The sequence below is a fragment of the Rhinoderma darwinii genome, chromosome 3 (assembly GCF_050947455.1).
Source record: "Rhinoderma darwinii isolate aRhiDar2 chromosome 3, aRhiDar2.hap1, whole genome shotgun sequence".
Lineage (NCBI taxonomy): Eukaryota > Metazoa > Chordata > Amphibia > Anura > Rhinodermatidae > Rhinoderma > Rhinoderma darwinii.
Window position 1 is genome coordinate 211,962,439 of NC_134689.1, and position 12,500 is coordinate 211,974,938.

Below are 12,500 nucleotides of genomic sequence, written 5' to 3' on the forward strand. Positions count from 1 at the left end.
ATGGGAGCAGAACATCGTAAAACCCATTGCAGGCAATGGGCAGATGTTTGTAGGTGTATTAGGGCCGTTTTTTCAGGCATAATTCGAGGCGTAAAACGCCCGAATTACGTCTGAAAACACTGCGTGTGAACATACCCCGACAGTTAGTCTATGAGGACCAGCCAGAGGCTGGTCCTCATAGGCTTGCATACATGGCGGACCTGGAGGCCGTTGTCTGGCCCCCGGGTGCCATCACAAGTATCAGCAGCCCTCACAATTGCATGGGGGCTGCTGATGTGCTACAAACCCCCTAAATGCGGAGATCGCAATCGAGCCCTGCATATAACAGGCTAATTGCCTAAATCAGCGACAATGAACCGCTGATCGGCATCAGTGGAGTGTCAGCTGTCAGAGACTGCTGACGTCCTGGTTCCCGATGCACACTGTCATAGACACTGTCACCGACAGTGTGCATCGCGAACGGCAGTGATGTCTTGTCACTATGACAGGAAGTCTATCAGGATTCAGGAGGCATAATTAATATATAATATATATTAATATAATTATACTGTTGTCCAATTTGAAAGAAAAATCAGGTTTCACGTGTAAAAACATTCAGAGATTGTTCATTTAGAAACATATTACAACATACAAAAAATTACCCACCTAACTCATCAAAATGAGTCTCTGTCCCATCATGGTCCATCACTGAGCACACAAGTCGTGCCTTTAGAAACGTTGTCCACTTATTAACAAGGCTTCTTTGTCCACCAATATCATTCTAGAATGTAAAGAGATAATAGGGCAGGTTTACTACGGTGTTTGGGTCTAGAAAGTGGTAAAAAATTAACCAGATTTTGGCTCAAATTTTGATGTTTGCACCTTACTAGAGACTTTGTAAAAGTGTTCTAAAAAGGGGGCATGGCTTTGCGGCAAAGGGGCGTTGCCTGCCAGAAATGGTGCACGGCTTTAGATGAGCCAATGTGCGCCAATAAACTGGCGGGAGGGGGGGGGGGAGTGGTTTAAGTGAGAAAAAAAAGTCTAACCGGTCTGTTATTTAGCCAAACCCGGGATTGGATCTAAACATCCCCTCTGGTTTTCACTACAAAAAGCCTTAAAAAACGGCACCAAAACTGTACTGTTTGAATTTGGCCTGATTTTTTAAACAAGTTGCGCATATATGGTGCATGTTTTTCTGAGTGGAAGGTTATATAGTGACATACTTTTTCCACTTTATGTGATTTAAAGAGATTGTCTCATGAAAACAAAGCCTTTTTCTAAAAGAAGCCGGCGCAGTGATCAGTTGACATCTTACAGAGCAGCTTTCCATTTTGGTACAAGCGGATGTCTCAAGTGGGGGCCCCCTTTATGACATCCTTATACTGTACCCTAATAGGTCATATTGAACGGGATTGTTGGGATTAAACAACCCCTATAATGTGAAAAAAAAATATGATTAGGCATTGCAATGATCTGTATGAGTGGTGGAATATATTTTAAAAAAGTTAATTCGTACAAGAAGTCTTTATTATCCAAGTATCTTTAGTGCTTATCGGATCCTTCTCTAAGCAGACAGAAAAATGATACCATACATGGTGAGCCAGTCACATAAGAGGATATCACTGTGCTCTGATGGAGAAACATCAGGATCTGAATAACACTAACTTTCACTATTTCTGTAATGTTCTTTTATTAAAAGTAATTAAACTGGACATAGTCCAGATGTAAATATCTGGACATTGAAGAGGAGTTATGAGGCACATTAGATGTACTAGTCCATGCCTTCATTCTAGACCTCATCATGAACAGGAAATGCATTTAGAGCAGATATAATTATTAGATTTTATTACGTTGTCGGTCACTGCTACAGTTGAAGAAAACATGTCTTACTGGGCACACTCTTGCAATCATGGAATGGATTTGCTTTGTGCTTCCACTGTTGTCAGTCAACCTCTCTTTGAGAAAAAAATAAACTTTTGCATCATTTGGATCGGTTCCATCTGGCAGTAGCTGGGCATCCACAAAAATTGGTTCTAGAACACAAAATATATAAGAGATTCACCTTAACACGTGCCTGTATCTCCAATGTGTATTACATTATTAATGTAGTTTCAGAGGAATAAAATAAACTGAGAGCTATCTCTCTCTCTCTCTCTCTCTCTCTCTCTCTATCTAATCTATCTATATATCTCAGTCTTGTACACAAATGAGTGTATTGTGCATACTTTATGTATTTACCTATCTGCATTCATGTGCCAGCCTATATGCCCATGAACCAACAATCTGGGTTTTATGCACATTGCACACAGTTAAACTCATTTTATTTTAATCTGCTTCTGGCACTGTTCTGGTGGCAATTTTCTATTAAAATCTCTTTTTATTAATTTTGTCATTTAAACACAAAATAAGATGCAGTGCAACAACTCTTACAAGTGCGGCAGTTTTAGTGGTTAATCCCAATCTATAGCATTCTTGTTTGTTTGAGCCTTGACCTTTTGACCTGTAATTTCTGACCCGCATTGTTCCGGACCATTCTCCTGCCTAGCTTTCTGGTGCTACGTTTGTCTGACTATTTGTCTTTAACTCTATACTTGACTATCCAACTATTGCCATCCTCCACTTGTCTGCCTACAATTTTGTTTTTCCGATTCTGACTTGACTTTGCCCACCATTCACTAGCAGACCACATGGTTATTGTATTTGTACCATTGCCACCATCAACTCCTTACCCCAGTAAGTGTTACTTGTCTTGCTATCTACCAATTCATGTAGAAAATGAAACCCCAGAGAACCACCTTGCACTAAAGTCCTGGAGTTGGCAGAGTTCAAAGATCCATGCCAAAGTCATAAGAAAAAAGGGGGTCCTATAGATGAATTGTGCATTCTGGCAGGGCTCCTTCTCTCTCTGCTTATATCTGAGACTGAGAATGCTACAGTATGTATGCAGATATATAGTGTCTATGGATGTATGTTAAAGTATTATACTATTTTTATACTGTTTATATAAATTTAAACGCAAAAAAATATCTAAATAGATATATAAAATAATACAATTAAAAACAATTTAATATAATTTAGAACATGCTGACCTACATAAAAGCAAGACTGCACGTTTTTCTTGATTTGATTATTTTTGGTGTGCCAGTTTTCCACATTACCAGAAATAGGCCTAAGGCTCCATGCACACAAACTTATTTTTGCGGCCTCAATTCATCCGCAAATCTGCGGGTGAATTGCGGCCCCATTAATTTCAATGGGCCCATGCACACGACCGTGGTTTCCACGGTCCGTGCATTGCCCAGGAGCCTGGACCGCAAAAACATAGGACATGTCTTATTACGGCCGCATTTTGCGGTCCAGGTTTGTTGAAATTAATGCACACGTCAATATGCATGGCCCGTGATTTGCGGGCGGCCGTGGGTAACACTCCGCGATCGTCCGAGCCGCAAATCATGGCCCGTGCACACCAATACGGTCATGTGCATGAGGCATAACAGTAGCACTGGGGAAAATAATAGTAGTAAACTTAGAGGCCATGTACACCTTTGAATACTATATATATATATATATATATATATATATATATATATATATATATATATATATATATATACACATACACAAAAATGTGTGACTGGTGCAACTCTCAAAATGCTTTTTATTAAAAGATATTTTTACTTTTTGAGATACAGCTACTCTTTATTCTGTAGGCAGAACAGCTATATCATGCCCTAAGACCTGAATCCGTCATGTCAGAAGCACTAACGGGTTCAATGTCAGCGGGTCCTGCGTGTCTGATATGCAGGATCCACCTATAATCTATCACATCTAAGTTATGAACTTAGATGTGATCGGTAACAGCTCGGTGAAGCAGGACCCGCTGACACTAAATTTGTCAGTCCCGTGGACCTGACGGGAACAGGATTTAGCAAACGACGCAGCTGCTCTGTATAAAGAATACAGAGCAGCTGTATCTCAAAAAGTAAAACATATTTTAATAAAATGTAATTAGAAAGTGCACCAAAACACAATGATACACACACTTATATATATATATATATATAAATAAATAAAACTCTTTCAAAAGGTATACATAGTCTTTAAGATAAGGCGATGTTGTGAACATGTTCAAATGTAAGAAAGAAACGAAGTAATAATTTTCATAACATTTACAATATGTTTAAAAAGCGGAAGAACCTTACCACTTAACCACTTGGAGTTGTGTTGATCCGTTCTGACCGGATTTTGTTTTGTAAGACTGCGAAAAATTGCCGCGTCAGTGCCCATGAAATCAATATACATTCCAGAAAAGAGCTCTTCATCTATAGAACAGAACATTGTCAAAAAGAAACGAAATTCATAAACAAGGTGGAATATGTTTAGTAATCTACAATATATAACTATGTATCCTACATGTCATAAATCAACCAAAAGTAAAAGTATGCTGCTGCAGGTTTTGAAACTCTCAATTACTATTTAATGTGGGCAATTTGTTTTATGACATAATAATCTTCTGTCATGTAAATAGCTACATAGATCTTTGGATATTACCTTGGGGCACGCAGGCACTGATTACCCTGGGACATACAGGCACAATTCATATGAGATAATAGTCCTACTGTTCAGTGCCATAGTTTCAGCTTAACTTATCACAAGCATTCAAGCTGTCAAATATATTGTAGCAAACATACAACACTGTTTTATTTCAGACCGGTGTAACTGCGAACGTTTCCTGCATTGTAAGCTGAAGGAGCCGACCGAGCGCTTCGCACATGCAGTCAGGATTCTGAACTTTTGTCCCCATTTCTCAGTCCAGTAATAATATAACGTTTATCAGTCTGTAAACATTAGCAGAGTATTACATATCTGCAAACAGGCATCTCATTTGTTCCAAATACCATTTAATCTCTTAGCGTCACTCAGAAATGAGAAGACAAATCCTATTTACACCTTTCATAGAATGGGCGAAGGGAATGACATTTTCTTTATAATATGTACAAGTTTTAATCTACTATATTATTATTTGGCAACTACATATGCTTAAATATAAACGTTTTCTATGAAAAGTCCATGGAAACATGTTATTTCATTCTGTTAAACCCCCATTCGTTTTATCAGAGGGAACAGATTAATTTAAAAGCAGTCACAGTGGTATAATGCTACGTATATGTATGGTATGGACAAAGAAAATTAAATCCCAGGCTGCTCATTAAGAGGCTTAAAGGGTAACCCCAGCCAGAACAGTTAGGTTTTTGGATTAACCACAATCTTTATAATTTATATATTTTTCGGATTCAGAATGCTAAATACTTAAGGGAGACAAATGTTATTTGCGGCTTTTCTCTTTTCCCTCTTATCTTGGCTGCCACTCCAGCCCGCTATTAAACATAATGACATGGTCTATAGCAATGGTCTCTGACCTGTGGTTCTATGACGGTTACAAAACCAGCATACCCTGACAGTATATTTCTATGAAGACACACTGGGAGTTGTGGATGGAGATCCACAGGTTGGATACCAATGGTCTACAGTATTTATAGAAATCTGTCATTTTAAATAAGAGAATGGTGAGTATTTTATTTGTTTTCTCTAACTCTAACCCATCTCTCTGAACTCCCACACACCTGATTTCAAGTTAAAGGGGGTGTCCAGTTTGGAAACCCCATTTTCATAAACTTTATTAGGGAATTCTAAGTTAATAGAGACTGAGTATGGAGTAGCTACAAAGAGAATCTCTCGCTTTGGAGTAGCTGTCCTGTCCTGCATAGACAATTCATTGATTTTAATGGGCACTGTGTCATGCTTAGTTTCCCTGTGGCAGCACTGTAGATAAATTGAACACTTAGGCCCTGTTCCCACTGAGTTTTTTGCAGGAAGAAAAAAATCTGCCTCAGTATTCCTTCAGGAATTTTTAGGCAGATTTTGAACTGCCTGCGCTTTTTTTTTTTCTCTACATTTTTTGTGGCTTTATTGCCTGTGGCCATCGAATCGAATACAAGGACTGCGGGCAAGAAACGCCACAAAAAACACTCAGAAAAGAGGGCCGCATATTTTTATTCCTCCCATTGATTTTGATGGGAGGTCAGAGGCGGAAGCCGCAGTAAGAAAGAACACAACGTTTTTATTTTCGAGAGCAGCTAAAAGCCATTCGGTGAAAAAAAAAAACCACGCCACTGCCTCCCATTGAAATCATTGAGGGTCGATTTCAGCCTCATTTGGCGCTGGTTCCGACATGGTTTTCGTGTCAAAATCAGCGCCAAAATACTCAGTGTGAACTGATCCTTGCTGTCAAGTTTGTTTACAAATTAAAGATCATCGCTGGGGTCCACTGGGACACTTTGTGATCAGCTTATTATCAAGGGACCCTTCGAACAAGTGGGAATTGTCCAAATACTAGAGTGATGGCAGGAAGATGTCTACAGTGAACAGTAGTAATTTCAACTACTCATGTAATCTCTCTATATGTGGCAATTTGGGATGAATGTCCTGTCCTGAGATGCTCAGGTATTACTGCTTTTATATAAGATCATTTAAATTAAAACTTACATACATACCGTCATGCCTAAACAAAATAATTTCGCACTAATGTCAGCGATTTATACTTTGCTATAACACGGATTCTCTTAAAAAGACAAGAGAAAGAATACTTCCTGGGGCTGAATAATATTCAGACTCTGTGGAAAGTTAGTATTTTGACTACATTACTGAAACAGAACATACAGACATAACACTGATAAGCACTGATGATTTGTCACACTTACATATATTCTAAACAAAATATAAGCACTGGCTCTGTAATTTAAATACGTCTAAAGTACAGTGCTTTATGAAAGTATTCACCGTCTTGGTGTTTTTCCCGTTTTGTTGCATTAAAACATAGAATCAAAATGGATTTTAAATTAGAATTTGGACCTGACAAAATAGTCCAAACTGTTACAGTGGAATGAAAAACTCTACGTCTATTTTAGGGGTACATATATCTGCAAATGGGTGTACACTTCCGTTCATGGTATGTGCAGGCACATGAGATGTGCTCGCGCCTTCAGCAGCGGGTGATGGCTATAGTATACAGCCAACATCCCTGTGCAATGTCCGGGATCGGAGTTACCGCAGATCCTGATCGATTACCCCTTAGGGGCCTTCCTGGGTACCCCATTGGCACCCGCGAGCTCCGGTGCCCACTGCCCTTGTGGGGGCTTAAACCTGTCGGCATGACTCCTTCCTGGAATGGGATTCCGCTCTCGGAGAACTCCCTGATGTCACTATCCATATATGGACAGTGACGTCAGGGGCTTCTCCAGGAGAGGAATCCCCGACAGAGCGTTCGGCAATGCTCTGGCTGGGAATTCCACTAGTAGAGGGAGCCCCAATGGTGCCATCTACAGGAATGGGGGGGGGGGTGTTGCACTATCTACAAGAGGGTGTGTGGCACACTATGTACAGAGGGCACTGTGGCATTATCTACAGAGAGCTAGGGTTGCACGATGCATCAAAATATCGATACTATTTTGATGCTGTGCACACTCAAACTGTTCAATACCGTGGATTCATGTATTGCTATATAAAGCTGTGCGGCTGCATAGCTTAGTAGTGTAACACATAAATATAGTCACTAGCATGATGTGATGAGTCACTAATGAGCGGCGGCACCGGCCCTGAAGACAGAGAACATGTTAATACTTTGAGGGTATGTGCACACGTAGTGACCAAAAACTTCTGAAAATCCAGAGCTGTTTTCAAGGGAAAACAGACCCTGCTTTTCAGACGTTTTTTGACCAACTCGCATTTTTCGCGGCGTTTTTCGCGCCGTTTTTTACGTCCGTTTTTGGAGCTGTTTTCATTGGAGTCTATGAGAAAACAGCTTCAAAAACGTCCAAAGAAGTGTCCTGCACTTCTTTTGACGAGGCTGTATTTTTACGCGTCGTCGTTTGACAGCTGTCAAACGATGACGCGTAAATAACAGGTCGTCTGCACAGTACGTCGGCAAACCCATTCAAATGAATGGGCAGATGTTTGCCGACGTATTGTAGCCCTATTTTCAGACGTAAAACGAGGCATAATACGCCTCGTTTACGTCTGAAAATAGGTCGTGTGAACCCAGCCTGAGGGTTGTAGTTTCCAAGATAGGGTAACTTCTCTGGGGTTTCCACTGTACTGGTACTCCAATGCAATGTAACTTGGAGTCTGAAAACAAATCCAGTAAAATCTGCTCTCAAAAGCCCAAATTGCGCTCCTTCCATTTGGAGTGTTTCTGTGTTTTCAAACAGCAGTTTACGACAACATATTGTCTTACTTTGGAGAAACTGCGTATCAAATTTTGTGGTGCCTTTTTTCCTGTATTCCTTGTGAAAATGAAAAATTTTGAGCTAAACCTAAATATTATTTAAAAATATATATTTTTGAACTTCCACAGCCCAATTCCATTTTTTTTTTTATAAAACATCTGTGTGGTCAAAATGCTCACTACACGTCTAGGTAAATTCCTCAAGGGGTGTAGTTTTCAAAATGGGGTCCTTTTGAGTTTTTTCTTATATTCTGACACCTTAAGGCCTCTTCAAACATCAAATGGTGTCTGGAAAACATCCCAATAAAAATGAGGTCCCAAAACCCACAAGGTGCTCCTTTGTTTCTGAGGCCGATGTTAAGTAGCAAACTAGGGCCACATATGGAATATTTCTGAAAACTGCAGAATCTGGGTAATATATACGGAGTTGTGTTTTTCTGTTAATACGTGTTGTATTACTGAAAAAAAAAATGATTTGAATTGAATGTTTGCAAAAAAAAATTAATTTAATTTGTAAGGGTTAACAAACGTCCTGAATGTGGTTTTGAATACTTTACGGGTGCAGTTTTTAATATTGAGTGTTTATAAAGGGTTTCTAATATATTTGCCCCTCAAAACCACTTCAAATCTAAAGTGGTGCCTAAAAAAAAGTGATGCAAATTTTGTTGAAAATGTGAAAACTGCTAGTAAATTTATAAAGCTTATGATGTCCTAAACAACTAAATAAAAATAATAATACCTACATAAAGAAGTCATATTGTAAATCTTATTTATTAACTAATTTGTATGAATTTCAATACATATTGACCAAAATTTACCACTAACATAAAATACAAGGTGTCACAAAAAACAATCTCAGAATCACTTGGATAGGTGAAAGCATTAAAAAGTTATTACCACAAAAAAGTGACAGTTTTCAGAGTTGAAAAATGAGGATCCAACATTAAGGCCAAAATTGGCTTAGGGGTTATAAAAAAAAAAAAAATGCATATGTATTCACTCTCTTTTCTATAAACCCCCTAAATAAGGTCAAGTCAACTTCACAAGTCACATAATTAGTTGGAAAAAGGTCCAATCAAAGTGTCACATGATCTGTCACATGACATCAGTATAAATACACCTGTTTTGAAAGGTTCTGAAAGGCCCCTGAGTCTACAACACCACTAAGCAAGCAACGTGAAGACCAAGGAGCTCTCCAAACAAGCAAGAGACAAAGTTGTGGAGAAGTATAGATCAGAGTTGTGTTATAAAAAATATATCCCAAACTTTTAACATCCCATGGAGCGCAATTGAATCCAGAATGACAAAATAGAAAGAACATGGCACAACTACAAACCTGACAAGAGAAGGCCACCCACCAAAACTCACAGACCGGGCAAGGATGATATTAATCACTGATTCAACAAAGACACCAACAATAACACTGAAGGAGCTCCAAAGATCCACAGCGGATATGGAAGTATCTGTCTATAGGACCACTATAATCCGTACACTCCACAGAGTGCTTTATAGAGAACTGGCCAGAAAAAAAGTCATTGCTTAAAGAAAAACATGAAGAAAACCTGTTTTGAGTTTGCCAAATAGCATGTGGCAGACTCCCCAAACACATGGAAGAATGTTCTCCTGTGAGATAAGACGAAAATTTCACTTTTTGGCCATCATGGGAAACGCTGTTTGTAGTGCAAACCCAACACTTCCCATCACCTCAAGAACACAATTCCCACAGTGAAGCATGGTGGTGGTGGCAGCATCATGTTGTGGGGATGCTTTCATTGGCAGGCACTGGAAAATTAGTCAAGATTGAACGAAAGATTAATGGCAGTACATTGGCAATTCTTGAGGAAAACCCGTTTCAGTCTGCCAGATATATGAGACTGGAATGGAGGTTCACCTTTCAGCAGAATTGTCCTAAACATACTGCATAAGATACACTGAACGGGAAATATTTGAATGTCTTGGAATGGCCGAGTCAAAGCCCAGACCTAAATCCTATTGAGAATCTGTGGCATGACTTGAAGACTGATGTTCTCCATCTAACTTGAAGAACCTGGAGCAGTTTTGCCTGGAAGAATGGGAAAAATTCCAGTGTCTAGATGTGCTGAGCTAATAGAGACAAACCCCAAGAGACTTACATCTGTAACTGCAGCAAAAGGTGGATTCACAAAGTATTTACTATCATGGGGTGAAGACTTATGTACATTGAAGTTCTCTGTTTTTTTTGTCTTAGTTATTGTTTGTGTCACAGTAAAAAATATTTTGCACCTTTCAAGTGGTGGGCATGTTGTGTAATTTAAATGGGCAATAAATAAATAAATAAATTCCAAATTAATTCAAGGTTGTAATGCAACAAAACAGGAAAAACACCAAGGGGGTGAATAACGTTGCAAGGCACTGTATATACTTAAAGAAAAAAAATGGCTACCATGGAGCGAAGGGGCAGTGCAGAAGCAATTTACCCAAACCATGTTGAACACTGCAGGGAAAGAGCTGCCCAGGATAGAGTGTAAATACAATGCTTGACCAGGAAGCCTGACCAAATATAGGAAGTCCTGTCCTGAGTGGAAGTCAAGTATACATTTAAAGGCTTGCATAAGTGGCGTTTTTTTACGCTGACTTTGATGTGTTTTCTGCATCGGCATCAGCTTTTTTTCAGGAAAGATTTCTTCTGCTCACTGAAAAAAAAAAAAAAAAAGGATCCAGCTTTTTCTTGGGTGGATTCCGCTTTTGAACCTCCCATTTAAATCAAGTGGAGAAGGAAAAAAAAAATCACTTTGCGGCCCAGCGCGGTTTTTGACGCTTTTTATATAGAAAAAGTTAGCGATTTTACAGATAAATCAGTTTCTCCACCCAAAAAACTGCCTTAAAAACCACCTCCAAAATCCTGAGACATTATGCTGCTTTTTAAAATACTTTTCAATTCAATGGATACATCCAGTGGCTGATCATGTCCTGCTGACATAGCTGCAGTACTCGTTATCAGAAGTTTTTCTGAACTCTCCACTGTAACGAGATCTGCAGCTGTGTAACATGGAAATGATCAGGAAGGCTTTTCTATCTCTGAATATAAACAAGAAAGTTTCCCATCACTAGCAGCAAGCAGAGATCTTGAAAAATGATGTGGTATTGAAACAAAGTATGTTAGAAAGTTGCACAGCTTTCAATCTGTAATGAAGACGCTTTACTTACATAACCTTGGAAGAGGCTGCCTGCCCAGGAAAGAGACATTTTTCTCAATACAAGGTGATCCTGTCTAGTTGTTTATTTTTATTTCCTTAGTGAGGCTACCCCTTTAACCCCTACGCGCACCACGACGCAACTGTGGCCAGTGTCTTTGCGCACCAGGACATACAGTTACTGCGTTGTTCCTGGTGCACATTGTCGGTGACAGTGTGCACTAGGAACTGAGAGTTCAGCTGTCCCCGATAGCTAACACTCCCCAGTCACCAACAACGGACCCATAAAAGCGGTCCAATGCCGACGATCGGTGTAATCTGTGGATCTGTACAGATCAACCGATTGCATCGTTCCTGTAAATAAAGTGTTAAAAACCATTCCTGGGACTTGTAATTAAGTCCGGGAACAGTTACCATGGAACATCCCCCCTGCCCCATGTGACCGGAAATGGACCAATAGAAGCGGTCCATTGCCGGCGATTTAGCGATTGGTGGGTCTGTCCAGACCCACCAAATACAGCGCGCTTTTCACCCAGGGTGGGTGAAAAATAACTGACACAGGCTCTGATCTCTTTGTTGGTGAAGAGAAGTTGTAGAGATCAGAGCCCGTGTTGTGTACCCCACACAAAGTGAAAATCAGAATTAACCCCTAATTTCTTGTTCCCCTGTTCCTAGTGTGTGACCCCACACACCTCCAGTGTATAAGGAAGATTCTTTTCATTTTTCCATAAATCACTAAAAATAATTTAGACGTTAGGTAGTTGTCTAGGTCGTCTACGTCAATTAGTCGCGTCAGTCAGCGTCAGCCGCGTCGCTTGTCAGTTACTGTCAATCTGTCACTGTCGGTCGCGTCACTTGTCAGTTAGTAAGTGGTACTAAGGCACCATGCACACGCCCGTGTTAGGTCCGTGATATACGGTCTGCATGTTGGCCGCATTTCCCAGACCGAACACAGTGCAGGGAGCCGGGCTCCTAGCATCATAGTTATGTACGATGCCAGGAGTCACTGTCTCGCTGCGGGAAATCTGTTCCATACTGTAATCACGTTTTCAGCACGGCTCCCT

The 12,500-nt window shown here is 39.9% G+C and overlaps 1 protein-coding gene across 1 annotated transcript in view; it reads right to left on the reverse strand.

Annotated features, from left to right (window-relative positions):
• SEMA3C (semaphorin 3C) overlaps positions 1-12,500 on the reverse strand; it is a 157,031-nt gene that overhangs the window by 38,845 nt on the left and 105,686 nt on the right. Inside the window, exons 7-9 of the mRNA XM_075857354.1 lie at positions 4,182-4,301; positions 1,870-2,012; positions 646-760 (exon numbers count right to left, since the gene is read on the reverse strand). Of these exons, the coding sequence (XP_075713469.1) occupies positions 646-760; positions 1,870-2,012; positions 4,182-4,301 (378 nt within the window). The remainder of the gene's footprint in view (positions 1-645; positions 761-1,869; positions 2,013-4,181; positions 4,302-12,500) is intronic.